Source organism: Rhinoraja longicauda, chromosome 20, assembly GCF_053455715.1.
Source record: "Rhinoraja longicauda isolate Sanriku21f chromosome 20, sRhiLon1.1, whole genome shotgun sequence".
NCBI lineage: Eukaryota > Metazoa > Chordata > Chondrichthyes > Rajiformes > Arhynchobatidae > Rhinoraja > Rhinoraja longicauda.
The window spans coordinates 23,575,510-23,599,471 of record NC_135972.1 but is presented as its reverse complement, the minus strand read 5'-3'; the positions used below and the strand labels follow the sequence as shown (position 1 = coordinate 23,599,471).

The following is a 23,962-nucleotide window of genomic DNA, read 5'->3' as shown; positions in this document are numbered from 1 at the left end:
TTCTCCCCATACCCCCTCACTCCGCTATCCTTAAGAGCTCTATCCAGCTCTCTCTTGAAAGCATCCAACGAACTGGCCTCCACTGCCTTCTGAGGCAGAGAATTCCACACCTTCACCACTCTCTGACTGAAAAAGTTCTTCCTCATCTCCGTTCTAAATGGCCTACCCCTTATTCTTAAACTGTGGCCCCTTGTTCTGGACTCCCCCAACAATGAGATTTTTGTACGGCAAAGACAAACTCTTACATTGTGTTTTTGAGGGAGGAGTGAAGATGGGTAGAGGAAGTAGGTGCTGGAAATAAACAATGCCCCCCTCCCACTTCTCAAAGTTTGCCAATTACACTGCACTACAATGTTTGGCAGATGCACACCAATCAAAAAATAATTCATTGGGCCCCCCAGGAAATTTGAAAGTATCAGTAGCAGCAACCAGGAACAGAGTTTCTGGTCCTCAGCGTTAGATATTCAACTTGGACATCTCAGTGCAAAACCAGCATTAAGGGGCAGCAGCTTATGAGAAACCCTTTCTATTGCAATCTACAGAAAACAACTGCATTTCAAAATTATTATGCGGTCATTAAAACTCTCTGGTATGTTCTAAAGTTGCTATGAATAGTGCAAGTCAAAACTGTTCTTTCTTCCTACATCAATTTACAACTCCATTTTAACAACCTGCAATAAATAGAAAACCCTCATGCTTTGATAAGAAGACACCTTGAGGTTTAGCAGATCATTAGCACAAGCCTGAAACACAGAGCAATTTAGTAATTAGGAATTGTTAATTACCAGGGAACCTCCACTGCGAACTTGAATCGGGCTTTTGACAAGCGTGAAGGTTTTGGTGACACCTCCCACAACAGTGGTGACAACTTGAGCCTGTTGAGCTACAGTCAGGGCTCCAGATTTATGTACAGTTATAATAGGACGGGACGAAGCAGAACTTAGTGGGCCAGATGATGTTGCCACTTGTGCAGCTGCTGTCTTCAGCATTGTTGTGGCCGGTGTATTTACCTGCAAAGGATAAAAAAGTTTCACACTCACTGGCAAATACGTGATTTTACGATTTGTCTTGTTAGAAATCTACTAACAGCATAGATGAATAACACATCATTGTTTTTTGAATATTGAAAGGCAGTTACTCTGCCTTTATAGAACACACAAAACAGAAATATTCAATATGCAGTACTGGCTAAACAAAGCACTGAATCACAATCTGAAAATAGAGTATTCCTCCAAATAATATGCTGATTAAGAATGTTCTAACTGTAAAATTAAGGAAGAGAAAGTATAGTTGGATAGGAGGTGGTTCATATGGAGTATTAACACCAGCATAGATCAGTTAAAATGAATGGCCTATAAACTATGTTTCTATAGAAACTGCTCGTCCCCAGGCTAATAGAAACTTACCTGCAATCTTAATTCAGTTAAAAATTACCTCCGTTTATATCCAAATTACATCTGAGTTAAATTTTTTCCTTAATTTCAACTAGAACCATAACTCCTGTACATTGTCTATATCATAATAATGAAAGATACAGTCAGTCATACAGCATGGAAACAGGCACTTCGGCCCAACTTGCCCATGCCGACTAACATGTCCCATCTACACCTGCCTGCATTTGCCCCATATCCCTCTAAACCTATCCTATCCATGTACTGTCTAAATGTTTGTTAAACGCCGTGGTACAACTACCACAACTACCTCCTCCAGCAGCTCGTTCCATGCACCCACCACCCTTAGTGTAAAAACGTTACCCCTCAGGTTTCTATTAAATCTTTCCTCTCCCCCTCATCTTAAACCTGTATCACAATGACTAATTTGTGTTTTGTAGCTAACTGTTAAATTTAAAGGAATAATTTTACTCTGACTGTGTGTTTAATATAAGTTCAGATATAAATACTTCTGATGGCAATACTTGGTTAAAAAAAGGTTCAATCCCCAAATAAAATATTTCCCTGCTGATGAAGAAAACAGCAAAACTCAGGTCAGACTTCATTCACAAGCAGCAGCGTGATACAAGTGGACTGGGGATGATCCTGACTGGAACGTCTACTTCTCAGTCACGTTATAGTATAGCCAAGCACACTGCGAACAATGCCCACAATCCAAAGGTGAAGGAAAAAAAACTGAATGTTGAATGACACAGACATTTCCTTTGAAGATTATTATTTCAAAGCGACGTAAAGAAACCAGTAAATAGAATAAAAAATACAGACTCACGTTTACTACAGTGGGAACAGTGTTACTGGTGCTCTGAGCGGGGACAACTAGACGGACTCCAGCGGGCAAGGAAGAAACTGCAGCTTTGACCGTCTGCACAGCTTGTTGGGAAACTGTAACCAGGTGAGTGGTTGCTGAAGACATTCCGGACAGCTGGGTGGAAGGGACTTGCACTGCAGTTACTCTGCCTTTATAGAACACACAAAACAGAAATATTCAATATGCAGTACTGGCTAAACAAAGCACTGAATCACAATCCGAAAATAGAGCATTCCTCCAAATAATATGCTGATTAAGAATGCTTAAAATCTCCACCTTAAAAATATCCACTGACTTGGTCTCCCATCCACCTGTGGCAATGAATTCCAATAATTTAAAAGTTGAAATTATCCAATTGTTCATGTAATCAGAAAATGTTTTTTATACCATCATAATTTAAATCAACATTTTATTTGAATTAAGAGTAGGTTAATATAACCAAATAATTAATTGATAAATGTAGAAGCAAAGAACTGGTGATGCTGGTTAATACACAAAAGGAGACAAAGTGCTGGAGTTACTCAGCAGGTCAGCCAGCATTAGTCTGAAGAAGGTTCCAACCCAAAACGTCAACTATCCATGTTCTCCAAGATGCTGCCTGACCTGCCGAGTTACTCCAGCATTTTGTATCCTTTGTAAGATAAATATTTGGCTGATAATCAAGTTAAATTATTATGTGCTCAAAGAAGGACATACATACTTCCTCCCATAATCTTTGATTCCTCCTATTCTGTGGAATTATTATAAAGTATGCACTATACAGAAACAGGCCATTCCGACAATTGGATCCATGTTAGCTTTTATGATCCACAATAGCCTTTCCCAATGCACTATACCCATCTCCATTAACATGTATTTTCCTTTTCTCCTCATGTGTCCATCTAGTTTCCTCCTAAATGCAGCAAGCTTTGTCATATTTTTAATCAAATTCTCCTGCATTGCCATTTGAATTTGTTGGTGACCATCTTCCCACTCCTGGTCCTGATTTTCCATCTTTGCAATAGATGGCGCCGGTGTGGTATTTTTTTGCATTCTCTTCCCAGTGAATGATCTACTACCATCAAATACAATCGCTCTACTCTTAAATCTCTTTTCTATCTGTAAGTATAGACAATGATGAGAACTATATTCTGCACTCTGTATCTTCCCCTTTGCTCCACCTATTGTATTGAAGTTTGACTTGATTGTATTGACGTAAGGTGTATTTTAGCATGCAAAACAAAGCTTTGTACTGGCTCAGTACACGATGACAATAATGAAACCTGAAACCTATTAGCAAACCACATAATCCTAAAGATCTCTCGAGCCAGCCATTAAAAACAAAACTTTTCCCTTTTCACTCTTTAATAAACAAGGATTGCTATAAAATAAATCTTTTCCATATCTCAAGATAATAAAATCAAAATCTCCCACTGTTGAAGAGACAGGTTTTTACTCAAATAAAAGTTTCATGCAGATTGAATACACAAGTGATTTCTACACTACTAATTTCCATCAAGGCTAACTAAGCATATACAGTGGCTAGAGCCACAAGTGCTGCAACCACAATACCTGATAATTAATTTGTTTACAACTCCAGTTTGGCTATTCTGTCTTCCAGATGGGAGTTTTGGCTAACTGCATTAAATAGGGATAGGAAAAGTAGTAATACCAAGCTACGATTGTGCACTTCATAGTGGTGGTTTACAGAGCTATGCTAGTGAAGGATTAACAGCCAAATTATAGTTTAAGTGTCATTAAATGAAGGGTTCTCATGAGAAGGGGTGGCACAGTGGTAGTGTTGCTGCCTTACAGCGCCAAAGACCTGGGTTCGATCCTGACTCCGGGCTGCTGGCTGTATGGAGTTTGTACGTTCTCCCTGTGTTGTGACTGCGTGGGTTTTCTCCTGGTGCTCCAGTTTCCCTCCCATGTCCTAAAGACGTACAGGTTTGTTAGGTTAATTGGCTTCTGTAAAGTGTGAATTATCCCAAGTGTGGATAGTGCTAGTGTATGGGGTGATCGCTGGTCGGAGCCAGAGGGCCTCTTTCCACACTGTAGCTCTCAAGTCTAAAGTAAAGCAACAAGAGAATATACTTTGTCTACAAGGGAGAAATATTCTTATAATTAATGGAACTTCTTTATTTGTATACATAATTTTTAATAAATATTCTGCTATAGAAACAGCACATGCCACAGGAAACCAGACATTTTAAATAACAATAAAAACAGAGAGATTGTTACAAAACACTGCTGTGTCTTACTTGTCATCCCAGGAATCAGCATACCAGTGGAAGGAGCTACTTTAGACGCCGGCTGTGGTTTGATGGGAGAAACAGGCGTAGGAGATACAGGGCTGCAGGGAATCTTCTGTGGCAGTGAGGTGTTGCTTAATGACGGCGATGCTATGGCGGTGGTGGCAGTTGTTGGTGGCATGTCATACTTCTGCAGCTGAAGGAGGTAGGCATCGGCTGTTGGGACAGCACCCCAACACACTTCGAGGGAATTTGTACTGGCTCGAACCAACTGCACGCGGGAAGGAGCGGGAGGTTTTTCTAAAGACAAAGAAAACCATTTCAATTAAATGTAGGAAAACTATATTAGATATTAGAACTTGGTATAAATCAGCATCTGCACTTGCTTTTTATTATATTATAATATTTCCTTGTTCATTCCTTTTCTTCTTGAACCCAAGCCTCTTAAAAGCATCCACTCCTAGAAATCATTAGCAAAGGAAATTTACAAGTAAAACTATAGTGCTCCGTTACAAGTGAGCAAGCTATTTTAGATCCAGTATTGTTTAAGGAGAAAGGTTTGGTGGTTAAAGGACATTTAGGAAACACTGATCACAATATGGAGTGTTATAAAATGATCGAGTTCAATCTGAAATATGAGTATTAAATCTGAATAAAGGAAATCCACCCAGGTTCGATCCTTTTGTGTCTGCACTGAATTTTGTACGTTCTCCCCATAACCTAGTGGGTTTTCTCTGGGTGCTCAAGTTCCCTCCCACACTCCAAAGATGTACAGGTATGTAGGTTAATTGGCCGGTAAAAATTGTAAATTGACCATAGTGTGTAGGATAGTGCTGGTTTACAGGATAGTGCTAGTGTACGGGATGATCGCTGGTCAGCATGGATTCAGTGGGCTGTAGGGCGTTTCGCGCTGTACCTCTAAAGTTTACCATAGTAGATTAAGAAACATTAAAAGGGATGGCAAAAAACTAGCAATGGCTAATACGTAAAGAATGAGAAGGCAAATAAACCCAACAGGTAAAGTGGACCAATCATGGCAATCAAGTTAAAGATAGAATCAGATTGAAGGAAATCAATATAATTTTGGCAAAATATGCAGCAAACAGCAAGATTGGAAACACCAGTATTCAGCAAAGTTGGACAAAAGCATCAGTAAAGAGAAAAAAGGTAGAATGAGTGTCCGTGACTAAAAAATAGCGCAGAGACTCAAGAACATAATCTTTCTGAATAGCAGAATTGCATAGCCTACTTCCGCTTTTCTTTTGTTCACTTTATCTCAAACTGTTTAGAAATGGTTCGCACAGGTGCACCATAAAATAATCTTTGTTTTTAGTTTAGGTTTGGACTCTCGCACAATTTTCAACTTCCACTGTGTAAAATTTCAGCTTCTTGCGGTTACATTTACTGACATGAAGAGAGCTCAAACAGCTGCACAAGATCAGAACACAACAGCCATACGTGAGAAAATCCATTGAAAGAACAGTGTGGTCCCATGACTCAGTGCAGCATCCATTGGTTTTGAATGCTTCCAGGATGAGTGTACTTCCACGGTCAATTTAGCATATCCAGTCCATGTGTTCAACATTTTTTTCATAAAGAATTTCCTGATATTAATCCTGTTATTTATTTCCCCTTTAATAGTTAGTTTCATCCTTCTCTTGTCATTTACCTCAAGAGTAATTTCAAATATATTAACCACAAAACAATCTTTATTCCTTAAACATAAACTTGGTCTAAAGGACTATACACCACCCACCAGTTTCCAAATACCAAAGGTCTTTGCAGCAGACTTGATTGTTCCAAGCCTTCCGGTAGCCATCTCTCCCACTCCAAATATAAAGACGAGAGTGAATAGCGACAGCGCAGTGGCCAGCTCTAGCCCTTGGAACATTGTCCTCCAGTGTGTCCAAAATGACAGGTGTCCAGGCATGACCATCTGTTAGAAATAAAGCACAAACTTCACCCATTCTAACATAGTATATTTTTCATACAACTGATGCAAACAAAGTATAAACAAAGCAAATATTGTGAAATTCTGATATAATTCAGATTTGCTGAAATAAGGCTACAAATTAAACTAGATCATAATGTAGTTCTAAATTACTTTTCAGTGTTTCTCCCATTGTATGTATTTTCAACACAAGGCATTTAATTTTTTTTTTTAAAGAGGGAGTGTATTTTTTTCATCCCTAAATAAACCGGCTTAATTCAACCATGTAGTAACTGCGTGTACATGAACACCATGCATTATAGAATGCACATTGTACCCTAGCAATTCTGATTAAAAAACATATTAGTAATGTCAATCAGGTAACTCTTTATTCCATTGAGTTACACCATGGGAAATAGTTATGAATTTTAAATCATTGCGCCTAAAATAAATGTTGTTTATTCGACAAACAATTGGCTTCCAGATGGTATGTTTGAAGTAGCCAAAAATGTACAAAATGGGAAACAGATCCAAAACTTAATAAATAGCCGCTCTACAAAATGACAACACATTTCATACTTGATATTTAATTGATGTTTAATTGATATTAGGCCAATTTCCCATAAAATATGAAAACATTTTGCATATGTTATGATGCAATAATCAACCAGGTTACAAACTAAACGATTTATAAACTGATATAAACATGAGAATAAAGTTGATTTCTACTGATTGAATATTTCATATCACAGGTCTGCAATTTGGTGAAATCTAGACTGAAGTCTACAGAAGATGAATTGAATAAAATAAATATCCCCAGTCAGGGTCAATAAAAATAATTAAATTAAAAATAATTAAAACAATCAATATAAAGTAAATTAATCACAGATAATATTTTCCTCAAAAAATGCATACATTATTATTTGAACTAGGAGCAAGCAAGCAAATAATTTGAACTGAAGCAAAAAAAACTGCAGATGCTGGAAACGCAGGAAGAATACAACAGGTCGTGCAGCACCCATGGTGAGAGAAATAAAAGCCAACATTAAGTCACTGACCCATCATCAAAACATAGTTTAATCCATTGACTATAAATTTACTTTTGGAATATATTGGTCAGTAAGTCTGGCAAGACAAAAATGGTTTCCTGGTAAATTAAGAATTACTCAATTTCAGCTTAGTCTCCAGGTTTAGCTTTGGTAACTTTGAATTGTTTTGTTTTGAATTATGCTCCGTAGCTTATTAACAGTCTACCCTCATTATTGTGGACCTATTTGTAATCAATGTTGATTAAAGCAGCAGAAATGTGACTTAACTCATGCGCCAGTTCATATCAGCAACAAAGGACAGTCTGCTGTTTCATGAAGTGGCTGCTAGGTGGTTAGAGCAAATCTTGTCTTAAAAATGTTTCAAGTATTATGGATTTTGTGTCCTTTCCTGTTAATTGTGCTTCTTGATTAGTGCATGTTTATTGGCTGTATTTTCCAATACAGTACATATTTATCCTCCTTACTCGGTTATGGCGGACAATCGGCAATAATGGACGCCATTCTCCGCCCCCCTCCCAGCATCCCATGGTCCGTTATAATGAGGGTTATCTGTACATATTTCCACAAGGTTGCAGTCTAAATTCACACCCAAAAGAGAACAGCACCAAGATTGCACTGGAGTGCTTGTTTAGATTTTTGTTCAGGTCTCTGGAGGGAACTTGAACCCAGAACCTTCCATCTCATACCAAGAGTGCTGATGACCATTCAACAAGCAACACCTAACATGATTTATAACTACACGAAAGAATGGAAACAAGGAAAAGGATATAATTTTGCGAGACAATCTGCAAACAATCCTTGGAGTTAACAAGGGGGGAAAATGTGATTACCCATTAGTCACTTAAGTAGGAAACTCAAGAGACTGACCTAAATGTAAGTAAGCAAGTGTATTTGTGCACTTCCATTCCTTTTCATGAGTGGCAACTTTCACATCATCCATCACAAGTGGTACCCAGCCACCAAAGACATACATTCTAAAGAAAAATAAGTACAGACAAAAAAAAACAGGTTGTGCTGAAACCATTTACAACAAAACTGTGCATTGTATTTAAAACAGATATCTTGGACTTAACAAGGGAAACACAATCAGTAATGGCTCATGCTGCTTAAATATAGGAGAATGTCAATGATCCAAACCGTGAATTTGGAATATTTGGAAATTTACAGCACCAACTGCAAAAAACGCACATCCAAAACGCAAAACCTCAGAAGCAAATGGGAAGAAACAAACAATTTGGAAAATTGACCTTCTAATTAATAAAAAGATTTAAATGAATATGTAATTATCAAAGCGACAAATACAGATAATAGTTTTGAGGAAACTGAAAGGACCACTGATAACAAAATTTTAGCACCTAACTTGGAAATGGGTTACATAACAAATGAGATGCTAAACAGTGAATATTACAATTTCATAATAAAAATGAACATAACATAATTAAGTGTTAAAATATTAGGCAAATATTAGACAACATCCTAAATCACTTATTTTTAAGTTTAGCCTCATCGATCATTTTACTAAAAGTTTGCTTTTTAATTAAAAATGTATGATCATGACTTTCATAGGAAAAGCCCTTTGGCCCAGACTCTTCACTGATCAAACACCCTATGCAATCCTAATCCATTTTATTCACCCAATACTATCAATTCCTTCCACGGATAATGTGCAATCTCCACACGGACAGCACTGGAATCAGGATCGAACCCTAGTCACTGGAGTTGTGAGGCAGCAGCTCCACTACTAGCTGGGGTCAGTGCGCTGTCTGTCACCTATCAAACAGGTCACTAATAAAATCCTGTTCATCTGGAAAAACTATAAATACGGAGCCTCAGAAAGAGCCCAAAGCTATACTCCAAATGATGCAAAGGCAAGTCGATTTACGTGCCCAGTAGTAGTCTTACACCCTCATCCAAAGATGCAACCTCAAATCAGTTTCATTATGAGAAATTTAAGAACTACACTGCAGTCGTAAGTACTTCTAATCTGCTGACAAGGACAAAACACTGATGAGTGTAGCTGTGCTCCAAATTTACAATGTTGTAAGTAACAAGCCGATGAATATTCTTTTGGATGGGAACGACTTTCCTCCAGCATTACCAATGTGGTTTCAGATGACTCTTTTTTTTAAGTGCCTCTTTTCCATTTCTGATCATTTTCCTCCCAAAAATATGTTCTGGAGACTTGGTGGCAAGATCACTTTTGGTGCTTAGTTATTGATTGTGTAATTATTTATTTGTAGAAGTGTTTTAAAAAGTAATCTACTATTAAGTCACCCAAAGGTACATGTCTTTCGTTTAGAGATACAACGTGGAAACAGGCCCTTCAGCCTACCGAGTCCTAGCCGACCAGTGATCACCCCCTATACTAGTTCTGTTCTACACACTGGGACAATTTAAGGAAGCCAATTAACCTACAAACCTGCACATCATTGGAATGTGGGAGAAAACCAGAGCAAACCCACATGGTCACAGGGAGAATGTGCAAACTCCACACAGACAGCATCCATAGTCAGGATCAAATGCGGGTCTCTGGCGCTGCAAGTTAGCAATTCTACCGCTGAGCCACTGTGCCGTCCAATACTGTTTTTCACAGTACTCATCTCTATAGCGCAGTTTCCATGAAAGATGGATTAACGCATGCTTTTAAGAACAATTTGTCTCCCATGCTGAACAATTAGCTATTTAGATTTCGCTATTATAATTACACTTGATTCTGTACAGAAATTCACTATCATGGTAAGAAACAGAGTATGGTCCTCCCTCACCCGCATACATTTCAAACCTGTACATAATTTAATTCCTAGGATAATCCTTTGATTTTTTTCAGAGCACTTACTTATTCGCAATGACAGTCGCAGAGTGCAAACTCCGTGGGAGTGGCGTTTGACCCTTGGTTACAGGCTTTGTCCAAACCAAGCTTTCTGTAAACATAGGAAAACGTACTCAAATTTGACTGTAAATATGTTTTGTAGCATTAGACAGAGTTGGAGATGTGGAGCACTGAAACAGGCCTTTCAGCCCACCAACCTATGCTATCTTTTTTGCCCATCTACATTAATCCCATTTGCCAGCATTAGGTTTTCTCCATTGGCCAATATAGACAACCCAAAAGCCATATATTTTTCAGTACAGCTCATCTCCAAGTTATGAACACCGAACTTATGAACATCCCTACAAATGATTGAGTTCCCATAACTTATTATATTCAAAGGTCCGATGTACAAACGCATGTTAGATTCTGTGCCTCTAATATTGCTGCAAGCTAGATTTTCATTGCATGCACATGACATTAAATGTGCAGGAAGGAACTGCAGACACTGGTTTACACTGAAGATAGACACAACTCACCTCAACAATAGGTGATATTTCAGGTCGAGACCCTTCTTCAGACAGATCTGTAGAAGGGTCTTGACCCGAAATGCCTCCTATTCTTTTTCTCTAGAGATGCTGCCTGACCCGCTGAGTTACTCCAGCATTTTGTGTCTATCTCACATGACAATAAACTCTACTTGATGTATAGACAGGCTGCTCCCAATTCCCTGTAAATAGTACATCGCTAAATTTTATTTCCTGATACCATTACCTTTGTACTTTTACCATAGTTGGAGGAACATTATCTAGGATTCTAAGATACATGGTGCAGAAACAGGCCACACTGCTCAAGCAATTCATGAAGAACTCTGTTTCCTTTACTTGAACCCCTCAGGCAAGAGGTACAGAAGTTTGAAAATACATACCTCTCGATTCAGGAACAGTTTCCTCCCAACTGTTATCAGGCAACTGAACCATCCCATCACGAACTAGAGAGCTGTCCTAGGCTACCATCTACTACTTTGGAGACCCTTGAACTATCTTTAACTGGACTTCACATTGCAATAAACATTATTCCCTTGATCTTTATATGTACACTTTGGACAACTTGATTATAATCATGTATAGAGCCTTTGCATGCAAGGTCATAAGGTCAAAGGGCGTGATGCATGGAGTCACTCAAGTGTTCTGGGGGACAAGCAAGCGACTGGCATACACTCGCCACACAAGCAACACGTACGTTCTTACCTGGAAAATACCATAAAAATGGCAAGTTTTGCTGCCTGCGTTTTGTCTACCTTCGATTTAAACCAGCAGCTGCACTTCTTTCCTACACATTTTGTCCGTTCCACTGCAAAATCTCCTCTATGTATGTCTACTTTGAAGACATTCTCCTCCTCTCTCTGCCAAGAGTTCAGCAACATCCTCTCTCAATGCTCCCCCTCTGTGATTCCGCTATATTATTTTGTCAGGCTAAACCCGTGGCCATCCTTTTCTCCTTAACTTCATCCAGCCTGGCTACACTCCCCGTCTCCATTGTCTTCCACTTCCAGCATTTAAGTGAGCTGATTAAAATCCTTCCACCACTGGTATCCATAACCTTAAAGGCTTTGCAGGAATATCTTTTGAAATCTAATCAGAGACACTGCAATTGGTCTCCTGTGTACCAAAGCAAGAAAAAGGAACTGTTAGATATAAGTAAGCTCTTTTTCATTAACCCCTAAGGAAAGACACAAAGTGCTGGAGTAACTCAGCAGCCGGTCAGGCAGCAACCCAGGAGAAAAATGGACAGGTGATGTTTTGAGCCGGGAACCTTCTTCAGATCAGTCTGAAGAAGGGTTCCAACCCAAATCGTCGTCTATCCACGTTCTTCAGGGATGCTGCCTGACCTGCTGAATTATTCTGGCATACGTGTCTTTCTCTGGTATAAACCAGCATCTGCAGTTCCTTGTTATTACAAGCCCAGAGGAACAGTGACTTGCGAGTTCTGCATTTCGAATCTGGCTTATCATCTGTCATCAAAAGAGCATCTTAAACTTAAATATCATCTTCGTCATAGAAAGAGGTCCCAAAGAACGCTACGACAAATGGCACAAAATGACAAGACAAATTAGTCCACCCAATCAATGAGTACGGGTAGGGCGAATGTAGGAAAGAAGTTGCTCGGGGTTGTGGAGAAAATACCAGAGCTCAGAGCCAGAGCAGAGAGAACCATATTCCATAAGTCATTTCCAGAAAGGTGGAAACAAAATAGAAAAATGGAATTAAAAAAGGTCTGCTTCACAAGGAGAGAAATATTGAGGAATATATCCTGTCTATTTTCAGCTATGAGATGAATTATTTACTTTGATACAAATATTTTCAAACAAAAACAGATTTATTTGGAAAAATGTTAACATTCTGCTAAATATCAATGAAAAGAGTTACAAAGTGCTGATGCATAAAACATAGAAAATTAAAATGCTGTATGTCAAACAGTGTTTTGGCCTTTATTTCGTTTTCATGTTGTGGTATGTAGCGTGAGGTTTGCAGCTGCATTAAGTTTAAGAAATTAAGCAGCCTGATGTGATTAAGCACTGTAATTATGTGGTGCCATTCATAAAGATTTTTCGTTGGGACTGAGGTGTTGCAAGTTTACTGGCGATTTTGGCTTCAGAGTCTCTGGGAGAATTCTGGCAAAAAAAAATCGACAATTTAACGGCTGCTGGGTCCGAAGACAGTCCCGGCCGCAGTACTGGCAGCCATAGTAAGTGCTTGCCTGTAGTACACCGCTTGTCCCCCAGAAGGCATTGCATGGCAACAGTATGGGTCAGGGGTCGTGACCTTGCCTGCCGTGCAAGGGCTCTATAGTCTTTTCACTGACTGGATATCAAGAACAAAAGAACTTTTCACTGTACCTCGGTACACATGACAATAAACTAAACTCACCTAAACCCATCAGACAAATCTTTGACTGCCCTTTTCTGTATCTACACCTCAACCACCTGCAGGACAATCATTTTTGGGGGCAATTTCATAAGAGATGAAAGTATACAGGGTTCCAGGCCTTTTGGTCTAGATCTTGGAGCACCCTGCTAGGTGCTAGGAGAACCTTTACCAGAAGGACTACAATAGGTTTAGTGCAATTGCAGATGAGAATTTGACATCGCTGGTCAACATTTATTCTCCAAAAAGTATGAAGAAAAACAATGCATGACAATCAAATTGACCATGGTTAAGGGTTCTCAAGAGCTGCAAAATTAGTAGAGGCCTTGACAAGAGATGCAAGCACAGTTGTGGCAAGGCAGGCATGAACCGTGATGCAACTACACAATCAAAGATTTTGGGGAGGGAAGGGAGAATGGAAGTGGAGCGACAATTACTGTAAAAAGAAGTTTGAAGAGTATTTTTTGTTTGAGATTAGGACAGCGGTTTGGAAAGAGAGATTGATCTTTGAGAGAACACTGGGAATATGAGAGGATATTACCTCAGTGCTCTTGGCCTTTGCAGTGCCAAGAAATGATTCATTCAATGCCATAAATTAGTCAAATAATTTAAGCACAAAAAACAAGTAGCTGAAAATTAAAAAGTTTTTTGTGGCCGAATCGGCAGCTGCATTGCCCGGGCTACGACCATGACAACACATTAAATGTGCATTGACAATCCCAAAACTATTTGGGTCCATCCAAGATTGTGAAAGTTGCTGTGGAAAAGCAGGTCATTTGTTTAAATCTATAATATCCTTACCCACATCTAATATCCAAAGGTCACCAAGTCTGCAGCCACTCATCCCTCCATAAATGATCATCTTTGTTTTTTTCGCATCTTTATAAACAGCTGCTGTATGAGATTCCCTTGGAGGAGGAGGAGTACCATATGTGATAGGAATGTCCCAACCGACGACACCAGATCCAGTCTTAAGTTCCACTGTGTACAAGTCATTCAAGTACCTTCAAATACAAGAAAGTTTAAAAGTAATATATATTCAGTTTGAAACTGAAACCATGAATTGCAGTTATTAAGCAAATTTTAAATTGTACTGTGCCCCCTTTTTCAAAGATGGCCCATCATTATCTGTCAACCGGTGGTTAAGAAATATTTTCCAAAAATTATCTTTGCAATTGTGTTGTCGATCACCTGCCCAGGTTTCCCCTGGATCAGTGAACATTTCCCCACTCCTCATGTATCCCCCCCCCCTTCCCCCATGGACTACCTTGGGACATTCGCCATGTTAAATTAGCAAGTTATGTGATAGGCTAATACAGCGAGTGTTACAAGTTGCTATATTTCACTTTGTTCTTTTTTCTTAAGCCCTTGGCTCCTCTAGGGAGCATAGGCCATTGACAAATGTCCTCCACCTCACTCAGTTGTTGGTGGTTCTTTCGAGATCTCCCCAGTTGAACCCACTCCCAGACATTTCTGCCTGGACACCTCCGTTTCTTTGTTGTTTCACTTTGTTGTTCTACCAATATTATCGTTTGGCCAGAAATAATCCAATCACCAGGTTCGTGTTATTCTTTACCGTAACAATGAACTGTGTGTGCCCCTTAAATACCACATTTTTGTAAAATATGATCCATCATTCCGTAATATATGTAGAGGGTATGCCAATGCTCTTTCTGCCATTGATAGCTAAATAGATGAAGCAAATCATTTAATTAAGATTTACAGGCTGCTGAATTCCATAAATGTCTAATTCACATTTAACCTTTAAAGAAACTTGGCAAAAATACTATTTTAAATTGATAATCATCAATAAATATCAAGTTCACTTCACATTACAGATCAACAAAATATTTCCAATGCAAAAAAGGAATTAATTAATAAAGCCATCAGATAAAACTTTTAAAATAGAACTCACAGCCCCAAAATCTGCGCTTTTATATTTTCTCCTCTTCGGAACAAGATGGTTTAAAGCAGGCAAGATTAATATTGCAATTTATTTTGACAGGTGAATCTTTAAAGTTATTTATGTTTTACTGCCATTGACGAAGTCTCTATGACCATGACCGTCTTTGGTATAATTCTGAAAATTGCAACTGATAAAAGTTTTTAAAAAGCCTTAATTTTTTTTTTACCTTGGAATATTATTCTTTGGGTCTTCACTATCATTTGCCAAACCTCCAAATAAATAACATTTATTCCCAACCAGACACAAGGTATGACCAAGGCGGGGACAAGGCTGTGGACCATTTTTGGGTGGTTTCGGTTTCAGTTTCTTCCATTCCCATCGACTCGCCTTTAACAAACGTAAAACCATTTTACAATGAGGCAATTAAAAAAAAACTTCCATGGAAAAACAGAATTCAGCCAATTTCTAAAATTCCAGTGATTTCTAAAAGATTAAGGTTCTGAGAAGTCATACTGGCACCATGTAAATAAATTTGTTTTTTTAAATGAAGCAGCTTAAACCAATGCTCACCTGCAGCTCATACAAATCATTGCTATACTTTCCATACTCCACCATTCCTCCAAATACCAGAATCCTGGTGCCGTCACAGATGAAACCATACGCTGCGCAGCCGGGTGGGATATCCCCTCTAACGGCAGGGATGAACCACTGGTTTGTGGCTGTAATGAAATATTCATAGAACAAAGGGGGTGAATGCACCGCGTGAATCAGTGTCATGGAACAAATAAATGTGCTACCCTTTCATATGGAGTACAATTCTACTATTTAACATTCTACTTCTAAGGATATTAATATTTCCATTGTTAAAATTTGTGAACTTCCATGACAACAGGCTTAAATGTTACCACTGTTGGGACAAAGCATGAAGCTGTGCAAAAGCTCGCAATTAGAAACATACACTGAACGCGGCCACCAAAATGTAACATTTTAAAGTATTGTTGTATTTGTCAAATGCTTTTCACCAAAATAGGCTTAAGATGAATGATGGCAACTTCTTCTTGCATTTTCTCAGGGTTGAAGAGGATTTACTTTCATTCTGGTTCCATGGGTTCCGAGGAACCTAATGTGTAACATGCAGATTGCCTCAGCAAGAGCAGGAAGTGCTTGACAGGGCAGGCAGATGGTGAGATAGTTTGTGAAGAGGCAACCCTTTCTGCTATTTACACTGGGCTTCTGCATGGTTCTGACAGAACAAGCTCAATGCTATCCCAAATGCTCTTTCCCCATTTTGATCAGTTGTGATTCTCACAAGACAGTGGGGACATTACACGTGTTCAAAATGGTTTTGAGAACATAGTTGAATTGTTTCCTCTGCCCAACACATTTTGCTGTGATTGAATTTGGTATAGAGGTCCTGCTTCAAGTTTTGGGCCTCTCACTGGAGCTGACTGTAGATTTAGAGCTTCAATACAGGATGTGTTGATTTGGGAGAGAACCCAGAGGTCAGCTTATCTATCTTGCCAGAGGATTTTACAAAGACACATTGGTGGTACAGTTCGCTGGCACATTTAGGACTTTAGTGTTGCCAGACCTGCCAATACTGTACAACCAATTAAACTTAAGTAGAGCTCTGGAGCCAAGACCCAGGTGAATGGAAAGGGAGCATGGGAGACTTCACCAGATGCCAAACTATCAGGATTTTCGAATGGTCAGATTGTGGATAATTGGATTTACGGTGTTTCTCCCACGCTCTAAGGGAGGGGCCTGTTGTAGAGGATCTATGTTTCTGAAGCTGAAAGGAAAGCAGGTATCACTACTGCCCTGCAAACCATGACATTTGTGCAATAGTTCGAGTCATAAGGTCATAAGAGATAGGAGCAGAATTAGGTCATTCGGCCCATCAAGTCCATTCCACCATTCAATCATGTCTGATCTATCTCTCCCTCCTAACCCCATTCTCCTGCCTTGTCCCCATATATCCCCCGACACCCCTTGTTCTTCAAGCGTTCTTTTCCTGAAAGTATACAATGTACGCTGCTCACTGGAGACAAATAATTCCTCAGGAGCATGTCTAACACTGGTTTGAAATTTGTTATATTTATTGGTGATGACAATATGATGGTGATAATATAATCCATTTTATAAAATGTGCACAAAGAAAAAATGACTGGAAGAATGAAAAATAGATTGCTATATTAAAATTAATCTTAATTAACATTTTATTTGGGAGATTTACTGTAAAACATTTGTATATTGATTCCAATGCTCTATAATGAGTCCCAGTCACCATGATGTAGAGGAACCAAAACATCATTAAAAAAGTTGAAGCCAACTTTTTGGTAAATTCTGTATTTACACTTTATTCAATTATGCCTCAAAATACCATATTGTCAATCAGAACATGCCTACAAATGCAGTGCAAACACAACATATAAATTACAAAAGCAAAACTCCTGGTCAATACCGAATATATTTGCAGCATCACAATTCGCTTCAACATGACAGGCTTGGGAGGCGATCCAGACGCCCCATGCCTATTTGTCTTGTATTTGACCCAATTATCTACAAATGAGCGCAAGGATTAATCTCACTCCTGGTAGCCTTCTGGCATATTCATATATTAAAAACAGACATTGTGCAGGTTCAGTGGCGACAGCAGTACTAGCAGAAACAAGTTAATGCCTTTACCTTTACAAGATCAAAGGAAGAGTAGTAATATATATTTTTTTAATTTTTAAAGTAAGATATGCAGGGAAAGACAAAGTGCTGGAGCATCTCAGCAGGCCAGTCAGCATCCCCAAAGAACATGGATAGGTGACATTGAGTCAGGACCCTTCTGGTGTCTGAAGATAGGTCAAGACTTGAAACCTCACCAATCCATTTTCTCTGTGGATGCTGCCTGACCTGCTGAGTTGCTCCAACACTTTGCATCATTTTTTAAAATATAACCCAGCATCTGCAGTACTTGTTTTTACAGATATTCAGGGAAGTGTTTAAAGCATAAGGTCCTGACCCAAAACATAACATCCTTTTCCTCCAAAGATAAAGGATCCACTGAATTACTTCAACATTTTGTGTCTATCTTCAGTATAAACCAGCATCTGCAGTTCTTTGTTTCTATAATTAACTAAAGTTTTCAAAGACGTGCAGGTTTTAGGTTAATTGGCCTCTATGAAATTGCCCTTAATGCGTAGGAAGTGAATGAGAAAGTGGTACAACATAGAACTAGTGTGAATTGGTGAAGAGTGGTCAGCGTGGACTCAGTTTCCAAAGGCCTGTTTCCATGCTGTATCTCTGAACTAAACACTTCAAAATTACAGCCCTCCGCTCACTCTGCAGCAACCTCAACTTTATAATCAAACCCGCCAACAAGGAAGGTGCCGTTGTAATCTGGCGCGCTGACCTAACCAGGCTGAGGTCAGGCGACAACTCTCAGACACCTCCTCCTACTTATCCTTGTACCATGATCCCACAAGCGAGCACCAGCCCTTAATCTCACACACCATTTCAGATTTCATTACTTCCGGCTTTCTACCCTCCAAAACCTCCAACCTTAACGTTGCCCAGCTCCGCACGGCCCAATTTTATCTTCTCCCCAAAATCCATAAACAGAATTGCCCTGGCAGACCCATTGTTTCTGCTTGTTCATGTCACGTACCTTGACTCCATCCTATCCCCCCCCCGGTCTAATCCCTCCCTACCTATGTCCAAGACACCTCGCACGCCTTTCATCTCTTCAATAACTTCCGTTTTCCAGACCCCCACTACCTCATCTTTACTACGGATGTTCAGTCACTCTACACCTCCATCCCTCACCAGGAAGGTCTTAAAGCTCTCCATCTCTTCCTCGACCGCAGAACCAGCCAATTTCCGTCTACTAATACTCTCCTCCGCCTAGTAGAGCTAGTTCTTACCCTTAACAACTTCTCCTTCAACTCCTCTCATTTCCTCCAAATCCAAGGTGTAGCAATGAGCACTCGCATGGGCCCCAACTATGCCTGCCTCTTTGTTGGGTAGGTCGAACAATCACGATTCCAGGCGTACACTGGCCCTATCCCCGAACTCTACCTCCGCTACATTGACGACTGCATTGGTTCTACCTCCTGCTCCCATGTAGAACTCACTTCATTAACTTTACTACTAATTTCCATCCTGCACTCAAATTCATTTGGACCATCTCCAACATCTCCCTACCGTTTCTTGATCTCACCATCTCTATCACAGGAGACAAACTATCAACTGACATCTATTGTAAACCCACTGACTCCCAGAGCTATCTAGATCACACTTCTTCCCACACTGCTTCCTGTAAAGATCCAGAGTCGAGAGAACATTGGAAAATGATCACCAATGCATCCACGATTTCTCAGGCCACCTCCTTGAGTTCTCTGGGATGCAGACCATCAGGCCCTGGGGATTTATCTGCCTTCAGTCCCAACAGTTTATCTAACACTATTTCATGAATAAAATGTGGATTCCCTTCAGTTCCTCCCTACCATTAGATCCTCAGTCCCTTAGTATTTCTGGGAGATTGTTTGTGTCTTCCTTAGTGAACCAAAGTACTTGTTTAACTGTTCTGCCATTTCCTTGTTTCCCATTATAAATTCACCTGTCTGACTGTAAGGGACTTACATTTGTCTTCACTAATTGTTTCCTTTATATATATCTAAAGAGGCTTTTACAGTCAGTTTTTATATTCCCCGCAAGCCTTCTTTTATGCCCATTTCCCCCCTCCTAATTAACCCCTTTGTCCTCCTCTTGTTGAGTTCTAAATCTATCACAGTCCTCCAGTTTGCTGCTTCCTCTGGCCAATTTATATGCCTCTTCCTTGGATTTAACACTATCCATGATTTCCCTCGTGAGCCACGGTTGAGCCGCCTTCCCCGTTTTATTTTTTCGCCAGACAGGGATGAACAATATTTGGAGTTCATCCATGCGGTCTTTAAATCTTTACCATTACTTCTATCCTAGTCTATCCTAGCCAATTCCCGTCTCATACCTTCAGTCTCCTTTCTTGACGTTCAGGACCCTAGTCTCTGAACTAACCATGTCTAAATTAAATGTCTACCGCGTTTTCTTACATTCAAAGGTATCAAATTAAATCTAATGTTTTCCACACTGCAAATATGTTTGATAACTAAATTGCAGATTTGTTTTTAAATGGTCAGTAAAAAGCAAACCTAAGTTAACAGAAATATGGAACTAAAAAAGTCTGTATAAATTAAAATAGTAACTTAACCATGAGAATAATAAAGCCAAATGCCTGCCACACTACAGAAAATCTAAAATAAAGGGTAATTACAGCAAATCTCAAAATGTAGCATTGGGATTTTATGCTCGATAAGAGCGTGCTTCACATAGCAATCCTCAGTCATGGAGAAATGCTCAGCAGGGGGAGCCCTGCGTAAACTGTCACTTCTGGACTAGATCCAAGAAGCAGATTTTAAAGCAAATCGAAAAGATATAAACAAAAATGATTGAAATAGACCTAAGATTTGCTGCATCTCCCATTACAATAAAAGCCATGAATCAAAGTGCACACAGACTTGGCCAATAACCAGTAAAAACATGTCCATAAAATACTGCAGAGCAAAGCATGAATTATTACAGAACTTTTCACTCTACCTCAAAAATTGTGACAATAACTTGTATTCATATGGAGCCTGACATTTGGGAAAACAACCCATTACCAGACTTGGAGTCATAGAGCTAAAAGCACAGAAACAAGCACTTCAGTTCACACTGTCCATGCCGACCAAGTTGGTAGACAGGAATAGATCCTTTTGGCCGCATGTGGCCCTTAGCTCTCTAACCTGTTCTCAACCATATATCTGCCTATAGACACAAAATGCTGGAGTAACTCAGCGGGACAGGAAGCATCTCTGGAGAGAAGGAATGGATAATGTTTCGGGTCGAGACCCTTCTTCAGACATATCTGTCTAAATGTGTTTCAAAAGTCATAATTGTACCTGCTGCTATAGCATCCTCTGGTAACTCGTTACAGATACGATCTAACATTAGTGAAAACATTTTCCCCGAGGTCCCTCTTAAATCCCTCCCTACTCAACGTAAGCCTATGCCCTTTTAAAGTAGTAGTCAAATATTTTACCACAAGCAACATAAAGAAATGCAATGGAATGCAAGTCCAGATAACAAAGGACTGGTCAAATATTTATGGGGGTTCTGTTATCAAAAGAAAATAAAGATACATAATGGGATAAAGATGATGACTGATGAAAATGTGTCGTGCTGACCTCTTACATGGCCCCATTGACAACCCAAGAGGCCCGAGTAATGATGTAAAGATAGAATTTAAATCATTCTCAGAAGGATATTATAAAAGTGACACCAAACACTATTTTAAAATAACAGACATCTGCTTCACTGTGAGCTTTAGAAAAGTAAATGTGCCATATTTACTTTTCAAAATAACTAAAGCTCCACAGCTCTCAGTGAGTGGCTCTTAAATACTCTCCAAATTTGCCTGGCAAGCCAATCAGTTTGGATAGAGATAAATGCTGACCCATAGCACTCAGAGTAATTTTAACAAAAACAGCGAGAGGAAGTTCCATCATTTGTACTTAAAATAAACAGCCAGATTAAGAATCCCCAAATCAAACGTCAGCACAATGTAAAAATTACATGACTCAGCAGCAGAATACCAAAGCGGCGAGTGATCACATGGAAGGTTGAACGCTGGGATAAAAAAGGAAACAGTAGAAAGGCAAAGTAATGGAGTAGAAGTGGGGAAAGTGGAATTATAAGGGGAGGTTGTGCTTTTCGGTGTGACAATAGATCAGACACAGCTGGGTGGTGAGGTATGACGAACAAACTGTAATTACGCCAAGGAAGTGGAAGAATGAGCAATGAAGACACAAAAGACTGAAATGTGGAACTGATGGAGGAGCTCAGCGAGTCAAACAACATCTGCAAAGAGTAGACACAAGGAACTGCAGAAGCTGGTTTACAAAAAACGACAGTGCTGGAGTAACTCAACTGATCAGAGGAGGGGGAGAAATGGGTTCTAATCCAGGCAAGTCCCTCTCCCCTTCCACCTATATTTAGTCTGAAGAAGGGTCCCGATCCAAATGGTGACCTATGTTCTCCAGAGATGCTGCCTGGCTCACTGAGCTACTCCAGCACTGTCTTATTTTTCGACTTCTTCCTTCTACTGGTTACACACCTCTTCTATCCTTATCTTCCAGCTTTTCACCTGATTAAAAGATCAAGGTTTTTCATCTGTGACTTTTGTCCAACAATCTCTAGATCAAATCTCCCCCCTCCCCAACCACCAATCATCTATATCCTCGCCTGGCACTCGACTGGCTGTCTTGCCCCTCCTCTCTTCCAGCTTCTCCCCACCCTTTCTAAAGTAACTGACTTCACTTTGTCCTTTAGAAAAGGCAATGTGCCACGTTTGCCTATTCTGCAAAATAACTAAAGCTCCACAGCTCTCAGCGAGTGGCTTTTACATACTCTCCAAAATTGCCTGGTAAGTCAATCAGTTTAGATAGAGATAAATGCTGACCAATAACACCCAGAGTCTGAAGAAAGGTCCGGATCTTTAAAACGTCACCTATTCGTGTTCTCCAGAAATGCTGCCTGTTCCGTTGAGTTACTCCAGCACTTTATCTTTATCCGTGGAGGGTAATGGGCAGCCGACGTTTCTGGTCGAGTCGTTGCCATTAATGCTGGCAGAAGGATCAGTGGAGTTTGAATGAAAGCAGTGAGGCGATCGTACACAGAGTGCCGGCTCATTGGTATGAAGATGATCACATGGATCGCAGCTCCTCACCAGTGTAAACAAAGAGAGAGGCGTCACGGCCGCCCCCTGCCGCCCGGCGGATGCACGGCTTCTCCTTCCCTCATCCTGCCCAACACTGGCCTGCCTGCTCGCCCCGCCCACCTCTAACAACAACATTGGCCCGGGGACGGTGCAGACTCTGGGGTGACCCAAGGCCATTAATCCTCTACCTCCCAGCGGTGGAGCAAGCCTTATGGATGGAATACTGTCGCACCTGGCCCACACCAGCCGTGCGGATGGGGTGGGAGGGTTGACCAACCACCTCCTCCTCCTCCTCATGGCCTTTGACAACCACTCGGTCGGTGGGGGTGACAGCGGCAGCGAACAGCAGCCCGGGTTGTCGCCAGGATATTGCTCGGGCCCTCCCTAGACCCCTCCTCCGTCCCCGCCCCCTCCCACTCCCACTCCGCAGGCCGGGACACCGAGCCCCCTGCTCACTGACACCAACCAACACCCACCCTGCCACCCGAAACCAAGCGCCATGCTCCCCGATGCACCGCCCATTCCCGCCGCAGCGGCCTGTTTTTGTTTTCAAACGCCGCCGCTCGGCGCCAATGGCCGCCGGCCGCCATCTTGGACACTGGCAGCAATGGCGCCTTCCCGCTGTTTTTTTGTTGTGTTTCTCTCGCCTTGCCCTCGCGGGCCCACCTGTGTTGTAGACATGCAGCTCGTCCACTATCCCCTCGTTGCCGCCGCCGAAGATGATCATCAGCTCTTTGATGGCCACCACCCGGTGACCGTGTCGGGGGCGAGGGACCGGTCCGGTGGCTCCGGTTACCCGTCTCCATTTGGGAGAGGGAGCCGCCATCTTACTACACCCTTCCCACAGTGCACCGCGCCCGGCCCGGCCCTCCCACCCCCGCGGCCGCCGGCGAAACGCGGAGAGAGGAGGAGAGAGAGAGAGAGAGAGAGGAGCAAAGATAGAGGAGGGAGGAGGAGAAACACGGGGAGGGAGGGAGAAAGGAGAGGAGCAAAGATAGAGGAGGAGGAGGGGAGAGGAGCAAAGATAGAGGGGGGAGAGGAGGAGGAAGACGGTGAGAGACGAGG

At 40.8% G+C, this 23,962-nt stretch overlaps 1 protein-coding gene across 7 annotated transcripts in view; it reads right to left on the bottom strand.

The window, feature by feature from the left end:
• LOC144603659 (host cell factor 1-like) overlaps nt 1–23,729 on the bottom strand; it is a 47,720-nt gene extending 23,991 nt beyond the window's left edge. Inside the window, exons 1-10 of one of the 7 annotated variants that reach the window (XM_078417228.1) lie at nt 23,564–23,729; nt 15,682–15,830; nt 15,338–15,498; nt 14,007–14,209; nt 10,306–10,390; nt 8,337–8,443; nt 6,247–6,426; nt 4,500–4,790; nt 2,221–2,408; nt 786–1,010 (exon numbers count right to left, since the gene is read on the bottom strand). In XM_078417228.1, coding sequence (XP_078273354.1) covers nt 786–1,010; nt 2,221–2,408; nt 4,500–4,790; nt 6,247–6,426; nt 8,337–8,443; nt 10,306–10,390; nt 14,007–14,209; nt 15,338–15,498; nt 15,682–15,830; nt 23,564–23,723 — 1,749 coding nt within the window. In that variant the 5' untranslated portion in view covers nt 23,724–23,729. Of the gene's footprint in view, nt 1–785; nt 1,011–2,220; nt 2,409–4,499; nt 4,791–6,246; nt 6,427–8,336; nt 8,444–10,305; nt 10,391–14,006; nt 14,210–15,337; nt 15,499–15,681; nt 15,831–17,575; nt 17,634–22,687; nt 22,883–22,906; nt 23,079–23,563 lie in introns of those variants that run through there. The other 6 variants (XM_078417232.1, XM_078417233.1, XM_078417235.1 and 3 more) reach the window with 6 other exon arrangements.
• Between the last annotated feature and the right edge of the window lie 233 nt (nt 23,730–23,962).